Below are 16,383 nucleotides of genomic sequence, written 5' to 3' on the forward strand. Positions count from 1 at the left end.
AGACTGCGCCGGAAGCAGCAGGTTTTAGCAGGATCAGGGCCGGGCTACCCATTCAGCATCTGTCCTGCTGCCTGCAGTGGGCGTTAGCTAAAGGGGTGAGATCTGCCACCAACGACTGGAAGACAGAGGGTGTGTCTGGCCAGGCCTTCTCGGTCTCCGCCTTACTTTCTCTTGAGAGAGTCGGTGTTCGGTAAAGAACTGTATTCAGTAAATCTTTTTTTTTTTTTAAATCGTCTCTTCCTTTCTTTTCCCATAGATTATTGTAGTTGTTTTCTATATTTTTTGCCCCAGTCTTTCATTTTAGAATCATAGTCTCTGTGTAGAAGGACCTTTTAATCTCTCAATTCATTGCTCTGCTCACTTGTTCAAATACTGTTGTGCTCAGTTCCACATATCTCTGCCTGGTAATCTTCCCAGATCAACTCTTGCAACGCCACTCATCAGTCCCTACCTTTTACCGTCTCTCTGTTGCCCAGAGATAAAGGTCACACTCACTGGCCTCAACCATGGGGAGTGCCAGCCGCCCTTTGGGCCTCACCACCATGTATCCACAGGAGTCTGGGCTTGTGCTGACTGGTCTCACGGCCTGAGCTGTGAGTTTTCCTGGTCCTGTCCCTGAAAGTGTGATGCGCTTTGACATGGAACTGCCTTTTCCTCTCTCTCCGCCTGTCCAGATCCTCCCTGTCCAGCCGCAGACACCACGGCCCAGCATGATCTTGCCCCCATTCCATCTACGGTTCTTGTTGGGTCTTCTTCACGGTGCCCACAGGCCTCTGGAATTGCTGATCGTCCTCAGTGGGAGGCTGTCTTTCTCTAGATTGTAAGCTTCACGAGAGCAGGGACCATAACTGTTTCTGCGTGTCTCCTGGTGCTTTGAACAGTGCCTTGTCTGGAAGATCAGAACCAATAGATGTTTGTGGGTTGGGACAGAGAGAAGCCCATTTACACTGTCACCACAGGAATATGTAAGAGGATGTACCTGTTGCTTATTAATATTGTTCCACCTTTCATTCTCCCTTGAATCACATCAGTGGAAGGAGAGCTTGAAGGGATGCATTTGCCCTAGAAACAGAGTGTGGGGCCTTTTCCAGGTCTTCATAAGGTGACAGGCCTTCTGATCAGGTGGTGTGGAGGTATCACCAGCCCGTGTCCCTCGGAAGGCACACCCCCCCTCACTGAATGCTGCGACCTGGGGCACAACTGAAGATCCCAGCTTGTCCAAGAAGGGTCACCACGGAGTCCCTGTGAATACCGCCCCACCTGGCCCTTGTGCTCCTACAGGTATGGGTTTGATGTGTCTGTGCTAACTTTCTTTTTTTTCTTCTGTGGGATTTCAGGGTAAGGAGAGAGTGATCTTGGCATTGCGTTCAGACGGCAGAGATGAACTGGCAGATTTGAAAATACAATGTATACCTTATCGAGGAAAACTGAAGCATTGCTAATAGAAAGCACTAAGTTCGCTGGTGATGCGTATCGCTTCTTAGGAAAAGAAAGGCGTAAGGAAATCAGCAGTGTGTGGCTTAAAGAGGCTCTTGGGATCCGGGGCAAAACCTGAGAAACAGCACAAGCCCCATGGCTCTCTGCACACAAAGCCTGACCTCGGTCCCTTCTCTGGCAGAAATCCCCTGGCCAGGGTTTCTGCCAGGGAGCCGTGAAGTTCTTTTGTTCTGATTGTATTCCCCCCATAAATACCTTGTGCAGCGCCTGCAGGGAAGGGCTCCAACCAAATCAAACGAAAGTATGCGGCATCAGAGATTTGGGGTATTTATTGGAGGTCCTTAAAAGTTATTGCTTAACTTTAATCTTGAGATGTTGCCTTTCTTTATAAGATTCTCTCCCCCAACAATTAAAATTAGACCAATCCCAGGGGCTTATGACCAGCAGCTGCGCACGTCAGACATGGGCTGGCTGGAAGGATCAGACGCGGGAGTTGCCATAGTTACTCCTGCATCACGAGAGAAGAATAAATGGGGATCCAACCCACACACACTGTCCCAGGTTGGAGCCACAGTTTACCGCGTGTATGGGAAGGCTCACTGAGTGCTTTGCAACCAGAAGAAATTTTTACTCGTGATTTTAAAGCTTTCCCTAGCTTTTCCAGACAAATAGATTCAGTTGATAACTGGATGAGAATTTTGTGTGAAACTGATAAAGTGATACCCACAAAGTACAGCATCATCGAAGATGTAAGCCTCCCCTAGAACAACGTGGGACAGGAAGTCCCGTGCCAGCAAGTGGACAAGGATAGTGGCTGAGTAGGCTGGGCCTGCAGCGGCTGCGCTGCCAGGTAAGGGCCTCCAGATACTTCTTCCACCAGCTCAGAGCCGTTCTCCCGAGTGGCTGACCTTGGACATCATGGGGCTCCAGAGGCCTGGCTGGTTTGTGGTGGACCCTGCAATCCAGGCCCCCTGGGCTCCCCCCAAGATGGCTCTCACCTCATGGCCCCCTGCCCCCATCGCCCCGAGAGCAGCCTCAGACTGTCCCCAAGCCAAGCTCTCTGCGGACTCCTGACAGAGCCTTGCAGTGACAGCACCCATCAGCTCAGGGCCCCAGAGTGACACCTCTGTAGGACCCCCTGTTTTCTAAGAAATCCACACATGGGGAAGCTCGTGTGAAGCCAGCAGTGGTGGAGGGTAAAGGCACAATCTCTGGTGACAGACTAGGGTTCAAATGCTACTGGGTGCTGACTGTGTCACCTTGAGCAAGGTTCTTATTCTCTCTAAGCCTCAGTTTCCTTACCTGCAAAACAGGGGAGCCGAGAGGCTGAGAGGAAGCATGTAGACAGAGTTAACGCAGTGCCTACCACCTAATTCCTGTTAGAACATAGCTCAGGACATGTTCGGTCCCATTACATCTCTATCAGGTGGCAGGTGAGGGGTTGTACCAAGGACCACTGACGTTCCCTTCTACTTAAAAACAGTAACTCCGTGAAACGGCTACGGAATGTCTGCGCTACAGGAGACTGTAATCACTGCCTAACCCCTGACTTCCAGTTGCTACAGTCAGCAGCAGCAGGACCTTCCACTCTTAACCTCTTGGTAGTTCTGTCTTTTCCTTGAAATCCTCAGATCAACCCTGTGAAGCAAGTGGGTTCATTCTCCTTCCACCAATGGGGCAACTGAGACCCACAGGGTCTGCGCTGCAGCCCGCTGCCCATGCAATGCAACAGGGATTCACACAGACCCCGGCCCTGAGGCCTGGTTTCCTGCCCATGCCCCACCCCATCACCATGGGCAGGACAGTGCTTCCTGCAGCCTGGGAATCCCAGCCTCTCCCCAACAAAGGCAGCCAAGTTCTAGGCCCCTACGCTCTTCCCATCGGCAGCACATGGTTCTGCCACGTGACCTCTCCTGTCCTCCCCACTGAGCCAGCTGCCAGGAGACCATATTCCCAGGTGGGTAAAAACGTAGACGCCCTTTGGTTTGAAAGGAAATAAATGCACCAGATCCATCCAGTTGTTCGGGGAGGTCATCACAGAATTTTATAGATCATCAATGATATTATAAATTGTAATACAGCAAACACGCAGTGTCAATAGCAGACCAGGCACCTTGCGAGCAGTACACATTAAAAATCTTTAACTTTACAACTGTAGGTTAGAGAAAGGGATGCAATTTATTGGACCCGTTTCACATTTTTCCTATAAATGGTTACATATTTAAGCACCATAAAATTCAAGCATCTTGCAAGGCCGTGGCACCCAGCCTTGGTGGTTTCGGATGCATTATGCAGAGTCTCTGGCAGATAATAACAGTGACAATTGCAGAGTGCTGATTTTTAATGTCAATTGTTTTGTTCCCTGCAGAACCTCCTGATAATGTCCCTGCAGGAAACTATGACTTTTTGGGGGTTTTTTTGGTATAGTAATTTTGAGAATTGAAATAAAATAGCATTTTCAGACAGTAAGAATCAGCCAGGTTTAAATAATTCTAATTAGTAATTTATATGCCTGTGAGAATCATAATTCTATGAAAAAAAAGTATTTTTCATATTAAATGGTTTGTTTTAAATAGACCATGTGACCCTAGTCAATGTACAATACAACGACTGCTAGGTATTAGCCATATAATCAAACTTAATTTCCAATACATGAGTAGGTGTGACATCCCATTTTATACATGAGAAAAATGGGGCTCAGGGAATTGGTGTAACTCACCCAAGGTGATGGCAAAAAGTGCCAGAGTCAGATTCAAACCTGGGTCCAACCAGTTATTCAAAGGTCTGCATTTTTCCACTGTCCTTGCAGCCATACCAAATAAAAGTAACAATGATCAAATCAGTGTGGTGAGCTAACAGAAACCAATCAAATATACTTTCCTAGACCATGCAGAACGATTTGTTTTATTATAACCTATAAGAGGCTCATAATAAAATCTCCGATAAGGTCCAATTTTAGTGCACCATCCCGCTGACTGTTTTCCTAAGCACCAATAAATAACATGTATACCATTTTTTTTAGAGGTGATCTTGTATGGGAAGCTCTTATCCCATGAGGAATACAGATTTCGGCCTGAGACCAGTCACGTCACATTTCAATAAAAAGTCTTCTCTCAGCCAAATCTCTCAAACCTTATCCCTGAAATTTCAGTTTCTGGAAAAGTAGCTCTTCTCCAGGAGGGGGGTGGGGTGGGGAATGGTTCAAGTTTATCAATTGGCTTCTTGTAAATAATTGTAAGAAGAGCTCGTGCTTGGCCACGTAGGTTGTCACATTCAAATATCTTGAAGTAAGAAATGGTTAATGCTGGTTACCATTTTGCCAATGACAAGTCCATGTGCAGAGCAAAACCTCTAAAGCCTAACAGGGCCTGTTGAGCGGTCAGTGAACAAAAGAGCTGTGTCACTGACCTGCTCAGCTCAGGGTGGGCACTGGGCTTCCAAAGGGCAGTGGAGCCTGGTCCTGCCCTGGCTGGTAATGACAGTAAGGGGCTTACATTCTAGCAAGAGAGACGAGGGAGCTTGATGAGACATGACAGGAGCCGTGGAGGGACGTGAGAGAGTGGGCAGGTCCACGTCTCTGGGGGGAATTCACATGCGCTCCTCCCCTCAACTCAATCCGTCTTTGAAAAGAAGGAGTTGGCTGGCAGGTCACCTTCGGGGCAGGTAGGGGGGTGGTGGCATGCATCACTGGTAGGAAGAGCAGGAGCTTAAATTTCAGGTGCTCAAAAATAGGTAACATGCCAGGGCATAGTTTTAAAAATCAATAAATGGGTCACATGAAGTAGGTACATCAAGAAAGTGTTTCCTCTAAAACTGTACATTTTCATTTTTACCAGAAAGTATTCTTAAAATAAATTGTCATCCAGGGACACCCCATAATAAGACTCATTTGAAGTGTGTTCTGCATTTAAGGGCACATTCCTCATCAATGTTTGGCTAGGAAAATATTTCTTATAAACAAACTTTAAATTGAGTTTTTCTCTCAATTATTTTTTAAGTGCATTGAAACTAAATACAAAAATGTGTCACTCTCTCATGAGAAATAGATTTCCTTTGCTCTAAAATGACTTTTTTTTTTTTTAATGAGAAAGGCAAGTTTCCTAAACATCTTTTTCAACAAGCCTTTTGATGTTTAGGATAAGATCACTGAGACCGTAGCAACACAAAACATATTCTTTGCTATTCAGAAAACTATTCGTTATCAATTGACATAACTTCTAAACTTTTATAGAAAATATTAATGCCAAGTGTCACACGGCTTCCTTGGTATAATACTGATAGAAAATAGAAGGATTTTTTAAAATTGGAAAAACAGGATGTTCTTGTGAAAATCAATAACGGGAATATAAAATTCAAATTGTAGGTTGTCTTTGTTTTATTTAAAGGTAGTGCCATGTCTTTCTGATAGTGTGACCGTGACTTAAATAAATCTTCTTACCTAAGTCTAATTAAGTTGGCCCTTAATTTTCTCCCAAGTGCATAATGATAGCTCTGTCACCTCCACATATGAGATGCTATTATTATGCATAGGAGACAGCGTGTCCACTGTGGGCTATGAGCCAGCTCCACAGGGGCTGCTGGGGAGGGCGAGGTGCTTTGTATGAGCTGCGTGCCACCTGAGGGAGCCCCATGTGGCTCCAGTCCCATTAGCACGCACACATGGAGGACAAGCTGGACCCTGACTGGGGAAAAGCTGTCTGTTTGGAAGTTCACTGCAATGGGAAGTCAATTTTAGTGAATCACTGCCTTAATATTCATTAATAGCTTCTAGGCTCTTAGTCCCACATTGAATATATTTTTTCCATAATTGCTACTTTTCAAAAGGGTTGCCAGAGTAGGCGTTTCTAGTCTCTGAAAGACGCAGAAGAAAACATAATGTTTTACGTTCATCCGTAATGTGTTTATGCTAATGTCGCATCTCTGGATACAGCAACCGTGGTCCTTTCTGGCACAATGATTCATTCTGCTTTGAAATGAACTGTTAACGCTGGCTGTGAGGATTTCTTTTTTTTTTTTTTTTTTTAATTCTCCTTGGGTCATGGTTTTACAATTATTTAAAGTGCATGGAGAAATAGATTACAGAGGAAATCATTTTGAAATGTTGGAAATCTCTACTTTCCAGTTTCATTTGTTGGCCTATATATATTTTTTTTTCCTGTAAAATCCATCTGGAAGCCCCCCTGCGTTTCAGAGTAATTGACTTCAATTGTTTGACGTGCTATTAACCAATGAGTGGAGTTTCCAGTAATGTAATTTGTAATCTGGCCTTTATCATCTATTTGCCTTCCTGTGCATTAGCATTTTTTATATAAAGCCAGCTCTTCTACCCTACTCCATAAAATAAGTATATCTGGGTCTGATCTAGGTGGGTGGGTCCCACCATATCCATATTTGTAGCATTTGCTTAATCTGTCCAGAACAGAGGAGGGAAGTACAGTACTGCAGGGAATGACAACGGGCCAGCACAGACCACTAACGCGGAGTCCAAAATGAGCACCATTACATCTCCCAGCACAGCCTGGGACGACGGAGTCCCCTGGGAAGTTTCTCGTGGCGTCACGGCGAGTCCCAGGTTCTCTAGCTAACCTTCACGCAGACCTGGCACCTGCTGATCTTCTGGCGCTGGGCCTGACTTTCTTTCAAGGTGTCTGGTGACGGTGCCTCGGAAAATTGCAAGTGTGGTTTGACCGTCGTCAGCCAGAAGCTGTACTTGTTTGCAAAAAAGTGGCACGTTCCCTGCCGGCCTTGGCATTCCAGGAATGGAGCTGCTCTGAAGTCTTCCAGGCAGCTGCCAGGCGACATGAGAGACTGCCCTCCTCCTTGGTCCCCAGCTCCCGTGTGCTACCAGGACAACAAGACAGAATGAGGGCTCAGACACACGCAGGCCACCCCACACCCAATCAGTGACAAGCCGAGGTCTGGACCTGACTCTATGGTTCTTCCTGAAATTATTCCAGGAAGACCAAACTAGATCTGCTGAGGAAAGGAGAACTAGAGACAAGTTGGCTGTGCACACAAAATTACACCGATCTCACCAGATGGCTCAGTCAATCCCATTTTCTAAACTCTACACCAGTAGAATAAAAACACTCATTGACAATGAGAAAAAAGAATGGTTCTGCATGTCAACGGACTAGGGTTCACGTTGGCCTTTATGGCTTCATGTCCTACTGCGGTCCACGGGCACGGAGTCCACAGAATTACTGTCCAGACAGAAAGGACAACAGAGGGGTTGACCAGGCGGCAGGAGCATGGGGACTCACCATCAGGAAGGAGTACCCGATCCAGAGGCTCCGCCAGGCCCGCGGACACGGTGGGATGGACTGGTCCTGACTGTGTAGTGCCACCGCCTGAGCAGGGGCCTCGCACACGGCACAGCGGCTGATGTAGGGGCGGATGTCCTCCTCTGACAGCGGCATCATGGGCAGGGGCGCGGCGCTGGCCAACCAGTAGGACCTGTCGTTTCTCCGGGCGTAGTGGCACACCTGGTGTATGTTGCAGTATGCAAAGGGCAGTGTGCTAAATATGGGAAGGCAAGACCCTGCCAGGCCTTGGGAAGGAAGAAGAGACAATGTGGTGTCTGAGCAGCTTGCCCTGGTGTGCCCGGCGACCTTCCCACGTGTGCCATTGGCAGACACACGGTCTGGCCAAAGTCGACTTCTGCGATAGTGAAAGTGGGGGATGGGCCTGACCATTTCTGTCACTTCCCGGGCCAGCCCTCATGTCCTCATCTGCTCATCACTGAGGAGGCGGAGCAGTGAGCACACCTCCCCCTCTTCCCAGAGCTCCTGGCCTGGCCTGATCGGGAAGCTGGAGGAGCAAACAGGCAATGAAAATACGCATGTCAAGTGCTGGGAAGGAGAAGTGCGGGGCCCCGGGACCCAGGGGAACGACAACCAGAAGAAGTGGTTGGAAGCTAGGACCTGAAATACAAAAAACATTGACCAGGTCTGGAGATGGTGAAAACTTCAAAGAAGATGCAGAGTAAAGAGGGTCAGGGGTAATAAGGGAGAACGGAGCTCAAGGAACTCAGAGATGTCCCGTGGCGAAGGTCTGTGCGTCTGTCTCAAGGGTGTCCAAAGGTCAGTCAGACAGAGGATGCGGACTTTGTCTGCTTTGTGAAGGGGCTTGGTTTTATCCCAAGAGCTCCGCAGAGCTTCATGATGTGCAAACTGCGGCCAGAACAGGGCAGAGACATGAGGTTGCTGGTACCGAGGCCCAGCGGGAAAGAGATTGATGGCAGAATGGAAAGAAGAGGAGGAGACACCATCAAATGTGACCTGTTAGTTCCTCTCCCCAGGCTCCTCTGATGGGAAGGCCATGGAGAGCCCAAGGGAGAAGTGGAGGACATGTCAGGAGCTGCCACCTGCAGGCCTGGACCCTTTGACCAGTGAGGGGTCATGGCCCAGTGAAAGCAGTGACCGAACTCACCCCACTGTCAACCATCCCTGCTGGCATCTCCCTCCTGGGCCCGCCTCCCAGCCTTCATCATCTGGGAAAGGCAGTGTTTGCCAGCACCCAGGACCTTGAACTCTTGGCTTGAAATCAGTCTCACAAATCTGCTCTTGAAAACTGACAAGCAGGACCCAGGATGACTCTCAAAATCAAGATCTATCCTTTAAAATCAAATTGGAGTAGGGTAGGGGGTTGGTGCTGGTGAATGCCACCTTCAGGGAGCTGTCAACACACCATTTACACAGAAGCAATTCACATTTGTAAGATTGCATTTCATATCAGACTTACATCTCACTCACTGACAAGCATTTTTTAAAAACTAGTAAGTGGCCAGATAATAATAACGGCAGCCAGACTGAGCCTCTTGGCACCTCGCAGATCACAGTTTTAATGGAATTCAATGAGAATTAGCATGGTGTAAAAAGGAAAAGCTATAGAAGAGGAAGGATCATTTAAGAGGGTATGAGTACATGAAATTAACCCATAGGCAGTGGACTCAGGCAACCACGTGCTCTCTACGTACCAAGATCTTGATTGTGAGCTCTCTCCTGTCCTTCCAGGTATAGCAGACTGTAGCCCGTCCAGAGCCTGGGCATGCCCGCCGGGCAGGTGGGCTCTCCATCTGTCTGACTGTGGAGAACCAGGAGGAAGCCGCTGAGGTATCCAGGGCCGAACCCCTTGGGCCCAGGATCCCCAGTGGGCCCAGGAGGGCCTGGAGGAATAAAGGAAAAACATGAAGGCTGCTTAGGGGGTTCAGTTTCACAAACATTTCTGATCACCCCCGTTCCGGTGCCCTGCTAGGCGCTCAGGAACAGAGAGAGGCGTACCGGCACGGCCCACTGCAGCAACGCAGCTGTGGCCCCCCCAGCTGTGGGCCACACCGACCGCTCACTCAGCAAGCGTTTGTTTGTTCCAAGCCACATCCAGGCGGTTGGCCGATATCAGCATAAAAACAAAACGCCCCCGTCCTCCTGGAGCTTATATTCTCCTTGAAGAAATGACTCACGATAAGCATAGAAAAAAGGTAGAGTGTGAAATGTGTTAGGAAGTGATAAGTGATGAGAAGGAAGAACTAGAACAGGGTAATGGCACACGCCACGTGTGCTCTTCCAGCCAGCTCGGACTGTGTCTGTCTGTCTGTCTCAAAAGGTGATGCTCAGAGTTGGCCTTTCTGGTTCCCTCCCCTCCACTCCCCGCTACTCCCCCCCCCACCAACTCCATCCACACCCTCTTCCTTTAGGGTGTCTCTTTGCTTTCTTTCTCCTAAGCTCCAAGGGCCCTTCTTTTGCCCTGTATCTTGTTTCCTGGCTCACTTCCTCCACTGCTCTCTTCTTCTACCTCTGATTTCCTAAATAAACTTTCGCTTGTATTTGGAAAAAAGAAACAACGGGTCTTTCTTGCAGCCACGAACCTGTCCCACGGTTCTTGCATATTCCTTGTCAGTTCCATTCTAAGAAGGGCAAGAGCTGGGGATCTCTTCTTTTAAAAGTGGGGGAGGTGGCCCTGGCCTGGTGGCTCAGGTGGTTGGAGTATGGTCTTGTATACCAAAAGGTTACAGGTTCGATTCCCAGTCAAGGTACATAACTAGGTTGTGGGTTTGATTCCCATTTGGGGCACATACAGGAGGCAACAGATCAGTGTTTTTCGCATTGATGTTTCTCTCTCTCTCTCAAATCAATAAATCTATCCTCAAGCGAGGATTAAAAGAAAAAGAAAAACAAAAGAGGGAGGAGGCAGAGAAAAGCCCTAGTTCTAGAATTCGTGTTGGCAGGCAGGAGATATTCAGGTCTGCAGAATGAGAGCGGGGCCTGTCTCATTTGCCCACTCCACCCCCCACTCAGCGACTGACCCACTGAAGAAGCCTACGGTGGTTTCTAACTGCCAAGAGCAAAGGGTGACATTTGACTTTAAAACGAAAAGTTATGTGTGTGTTCTTTTTAACTTGTTTCTGCAAGACCAGCAGTCTTTCCCCGTCTGTACTGCACACCAGCGGTTACAAAGTAGTAGCAGGTGGTCTAAATCCGGCCTGCTCTTGGATTACATCGGGCCTGTCAGGATTTCACAGGTCGAGATCTTGGACTTGAAAAGCAGAGTGTAGGGAGCACAGGACGCACGTTTCTTCATGGCCAGCGCACGCAGAGGCTGAGCAGCGGCATCACACTGGACTCCTTGTGGTTGCTGACCGTGCCCAGCCCCCCCACCCCTTCTCATTACTAGCCTGGCATTGCCAGGCAGTCTTGCAACATGAGACTTGGCCTGGGGTATTTAGGGCCCTGGTGCCTACCATACATTCTGGCACATTACATGTCAGATTTCTGTTCTGAAAGGTCTTATCTCTCCCCTCACACAATGCCCACTCCCAAACGGTTTTCTTAAGAAAGAGCCTTGCATGCTGTGTAACTTTATTTATGGCTGCCCAATAAGATGAAGTGAATTCCAAAAACCCGAGGCCAAAGGAATCGGCCGGTTGTAGAGGGTGCTACCCGCTCCACCATCCCCAAGATTGTCCACAGAGCCTCGCAGCCGCGATCACACAGCAGATGCCAGGCTTACCTTGGAAAGGCGGACAGCTGAGATGGCTGCGCCTCTCGTGATAATGTATAGAGGTTTGGGGAAATGCCAAACTGGACACAGGGCGAGTATCAGAGCGTGGGCAATACTGCCTGTTTTGTTCCCGCCTCCATCCCCCTAACACCTGGCGCGTTGGTATCTAAGGCAAATGCTTTGAACAGGATCAGCGTGGAAAGCCGCCTGAGCGGCCGGAGACCTTGTACACAGATCTGCTTGTCAGAGAAAAGGGGAGACACTGGAATTCTTTACCTGGTGCTCCAGGGCAGCCGGCATCTCCCACATCACCTTTGTGTCCCGGGGGCCCAGGGAGTCCTGGGAGGCCATCCTCGCCCCTCCTGCCATCCAGCCCAGGCTCTCCTTTGCACCCTGCACAGAAGTCCGTGATGACAATGGTGAGGACGACATGACCCCACTGGCCGATAGCATTCGCTGGGTGTGCCCCGTGTTCCACCTGAGCTTCCCAGCTGGTTTTACCTCCCAGGTACGTGACATTGGGATCATACTGTCTCCACTTGTCCCCAGGGTAATGGATGCTCTGAGAGGCTCAGCAACTTGCTAGTTAAGGCCAACGAGCCAATGCGGGGCAGAACCAGCATTGGAAGCCAGACCAAGGAGGTGTTGGGAGGTTTTCACGTGGTCTTGATATTCCTGTATATCTGACCTTTTTTTTTTTTTTTTACATTGAACGTGTATGGCTTTTATCATAAAATATTATCCTTAATAATGATTTTTGGAAGCCTAAATGAATGAACGAAATTTAATAGGATTCAGTTAGGGGTCACGTTAAATTTGGAGCAAGATAAAAGAAGCAATTTTTTAAAATAGTTTTGTTTTTGTTTTCAGTGTTTATAAGTCCCATGACAATCCCTTCACGTGGATGCTCTAGGCCAGTCTTCACAACAGCCTTATGACTAGGTACTCTCATATGCCAGACCACCAGTGGGGAGATGCAGGCTCAGAAAGGCCATGGAGCCACTCACGGGTGGACAGGAAATGGGCGCAGGTAGGCTGAGTCCAGAGGCTATGCCATCAGCCACCTGCCATTCTTGGCAACAAGGCTCGGAGCTCAGGTGCACTCCTTGGAGAACATAGCTGGGGGACCTGGCAGGAGCCACAAAGGTACCTAAGGGGTTCTTTGAAGTGTTTGCTTACTTTTGGCCTGGACGCCCGTTCACTGCCACAATCTCCTTTGGTCAGAGTAGCAGATTTGGTCCTTGCCTGTGAAGGCGTTTACTGCCAACTGCCCTAATTACCTGAATCACTAACCCTCTCGAGGGTTAGTTATTAATCTCTCTTCTTTCCCTCTCCCTTTTCCTCCCCCTCTCTCCTTCTCTGCCACAAATTAGCCTAAATCGACCTCATCAACTCAAAGAGAGCTCACTTAAGCAACTTTCACTATTGCACCCTTGGACTTGACTTTCAAGGGCCTTAGGAGCCCCCGGAAAGTGGAGAGCAGGGGACTGCGCTACTCCGGTGACCACGTGGGCATGTCACTTGCCTTTCCTCTTACAGCCCTCCGAAATGCACGCCCCCCCCAAACCTTGCTGCTTTTAAAGTGTGTTTCCATAGCGCTGCCCTAAAGCATCCCACACAAACCTCTTACTTCTGCCCCCACAGTAGCCGGTCCCTGCGCGCCACCCCCTCTGCTGGTGACCTACATTCCGAGTGGCGCCCGCAGCGTTCCTGGCCTTTGGGGAAGCTCTCATCATGCTTTCTCACTCCTGAGTTACAAACGGACTTTCTGGGAATGAGATGCAGTGCCTGCTCTGCGTTCCGTACGGTACGCGGCTGTCATCAGTGAGCAAGGAAGGAAGCCTCCCCTCCCCCCCACCTGGGTGAGGGATGCCTGCTCCGTTCCAGGGACCTCCTCTCTCTGGATGGCGCTGCTGTACGTGAGCTGGCATAGCTCCTTGCACCGGCCCCAAAGAGCATCCCTGACATTTGGGGGACTCCCACACTCCACAGTGAGCGCAGAGCATTCTTTTCTCTCTCCCACCCGACGAGATGATTCCAACAGTGGCCACGGTGCATTTCCGGAAAGGGCTGCCTGCGGGCTAACAAGCCAGTGACCGGGCTCATCGGGGGAGAGACAGCAGATGTGCCTCCAATGGTGGTGACAGGAGCTGAGGTCACTGTCGATCTGGGAAAGGAGTTCTCTCCCAGATGTCACAGTGTAGGCTTTGTTCCCTTTAGGGAAGACGGAAAAACGGCTGCGGGTGACATTCCCAGAGACAGGGAGGAAGGCTTTTGCTAACCGGAATTGTATGCCCAGAGCTTTCCACGACACGGACTGGCTCTCTCCCTGGAACTTCTTTTAAAGAATAAAACGATACATCTGAGAGCCCTCCAATGTTCGATGGATTACCTCTGCTGAGAGAGTCACGTGTGGACTTGAAGTTAAACACGCCTCAGCGGGATGTGAGTACAGGTACAGACTAATTAACATTCAAACCAAAATGGAAACCGCCTTTGGGTTCATTGCTGGGAGCCTCACCCTTTGAGGGCCACCCGAGAAGAAGTCGTAGATCAAAGAGACATGTGAAGAGAAAAGTGTTCAACTTTCCATGGCGGGGGCCTCCTAACAGACACAGGAGATACTTGGTGTGGCTGTTACCACGCCTGCTGGGGGCAGGAAAGAGCCAGAAGATTTTTCTCTGTGGCTCTCAGCTGCGGCATGTGGTCATGTGCCGGCTTTCATCAGCTTAGCAATCAGAAAGGTTCTGCAGGGGAAACGGGAGGAAACCACAGTGTCATTTTAAGTGGAGGTGGGACTTCCTAGTGGCAGCTGATCCTTCACAACCAACCTTGGGGGTGGTATATGCTACCTCTCACCCTGGCAGATGACCCAGGTCAGTCAGGGCTGGGCCATTTAGGCCCTCAGAATAGACTGGTCAGTTTTGAGCAGCTGGACAGTGTGACCGATGTCTCCAGGGTGGCCAGTGGGAAGAGACAGGAAGAAGGGACCAAAGAAAAGAGGGGTCCCTTCTAACAGGAGCCAGGGGACACATATCAGAAAAGAGAGGGCCCAGAAGAAAGCGTGGTTTGTGAGTGGTACACAGTCGGGCAGAGGCGCTCCAGGGGAGAGGCCCGCAGAGCAGGGCGGCCCTCGCCGTCACCCGCGCTTCCCAGGACGTGCTGCACACCTTTTCTAACATAACAGTCCCACTCGGTGGCACAACTGTGGCCTTGAGGTGTTCCCACTGCCCTGCCCGCAGGCAGGGTCTGTGGCATCAATAGGAGAAGCCACAGGAAGCCAGAGGAGGCCCTTCTGTGGCCACCTGCAGCTGGATGAGCCCATCCGAGCCAGGTCGGGAGCAATCAGAGGTGACATGTGATCACACCTGGGCCCACAGAGACTTCCGGCCCTCTTTCAGAGTTCACTATGAAAAGAGACTCTCACTGTGCCCAAAATAACTACTGAGTTAGTGTATAGCATGTGCCCTTTGACGTTTCTCAGTTACTTTCTTTGGTTCTTTTCCAAAGCCACCTCAACAGGTGAACCCACCCACCTCTCTGGTCCCAACTGATGTTGGCGTGAAGCAATGGGTCTTGACCTTGGCTGCCAGCTACAGCCATTTGGGGACACTTCTTAAAACACTGGTACTTGGGCTCTGCTTCTGTAACAGGGTGTAGAGCGGGGGTGTCCCCAAGAATATTCCCCACAAATCTTGGTTGGGGGAAGGGGGGTAAATGATACCACTTTAAGATACTTTTCATAACAATGGCAAGTTGATAGCCCTGTCCTTCCTGAAGGGAAGCAGACTGCTGCCCCTGGGAAAGGGTGTATAGTGACTCAGGACCTAGCCAGGGGAGGCAGAGGGCCCTGCGTCACTGAGAGCCCTTGCCCTGACTAAAGACGGTGGCCGAAAGAAGGTGAAAGATACGGGAGAACTGGGAAAAGGAGCTCATTGCAGGAGGGGCCGGATATGAGGCCACTTGGGAGCTGTGGGTCAGCACTTAAAATAAGGGAGCACAGCCTTGAGGAGGGCCATGGGGAAGGAGCGATGGAGCAGGGGGATGCGGCCATGAGGACTGAGAGGGAGCAGCAGGCAGCTGTGCCATCTGGAGTCAGGATCCCGCCATACGGCCTGCTGCAGTAAAGTTCAAGGGGACCGTGCCACGCGGTCCGTAGTGAGGACGGCAGCCCTTTGGGCTGAGGGAAGGGAGTGAGGAGAGAGCGGATGGAGCCATGCGGGGACCTGGCGAAGCTGATGCAGCCGCGGGGACCCGACGAAGTTGATGGAGCTCCGGGGACCCGGCGAAGCTGTTGGAGCCACGCGGGGACCTGCCGAACCCAGCACAGATGCGTGGGAGATGCCTGGAATGCTGACTTCTGCTTCTCAGAAGCCACTCCCCTGGGACCTGGGCCTCCCGTGACTCCACCATGACCCAGTGCAGCACGCACACGTTTCCCTGAACCACTGCATGGAGGCTGAGATCAACGCGCCCCAGACCCCGAAGGAGAGCGCCGCCGCCGGAGGCTGGAGACTCCGAAAGCCACAGGCGGGCCTTCCAGAGGGACTGGAGGACTATTTGCGCGGCTGGCTTAGGGACAGATAAGGGTACAGGGAATTTCTGGGCGTGTTTCTGGCTTATGGCCTGGTGGAGAGCAGGGGAAGTGCTGGGTCTCCTGGGAGAACGGGGCTCCGGGCGGCAGTGCTCCCAGCGCCCCCACCCTGAGGTTAGAACCCTGTTGAGAAACCCGTTTCCTTCAACACTAATTGTTGGGTCAGGCATCGAGGCGCCACGTGGACAGACCCCAGTGTGCTCAGTTACACCTCTCACCACATCGTACTGGTCTGGGATGAGGCCCGAGCACCAGCAGTTTTCCAAGCCCCTCTAGGTGACCTTAACCCACGGCTAGGATTCAGCCACGAGGGAAGTCGTCACTCTCAGCTGACTTGACAACATCCCTATAAT

At 50.2% G+C, this 16,383-nt stretch overlaps 1 protein-coding gene across 1 annotated transcript in view; it reads right to left on the bottom strand.

The window, feature by feature from the left end:
- Window positions 1–5,560: 5,560 nt before the first annotated feature.
- Window positions 5,561–16,383, bottom strand: part of COL4A4 (collagen type IV alpha 4 chain) — a 105,932-nt gene continuing 95,109 nt past the window's right edge. Inside the window, exons 45-48 of the mRNA XM_090284782.1 lie at window positions 11,713–11,829; window positions 9,416–9,604; window positions 7,701–7,987; window positions 5,561–7,278 (exon numbers count right to left, since the gene is read on the bottom strand). Coding sequence (XP_090140908.1) covers window positions 7,015–7,278; window positions 7,701–7,987; window positions 9,416–9,604; window positions 11,713–11,829 — 857 coding nt within the window. The 3' untranslated portion in view covers window positions 5,561–7,014. The remainder of the gene's footprint in view (window positions 7,279–7,700; window positions 7,988–9,415; window positions 9,605–11,712; window positions 11,830–16,383) is intronic.

Source organism: Furipterus horrens, unplaced genomic scaffold, assembly GCF_987537825.1.
Source record: "Furipterus horrens unplaced genomic scaffold, mFurHor1.1.pri manual_scaffold_1, whole genome shotgun sequence".
In the NCBI taxonomy this organism is placed as follows: Eukaryota; Metazoa; Chordata; class Mammalia; order Chiroptera; family Furipteridae; genus Furipterus; species Furipterus horrens.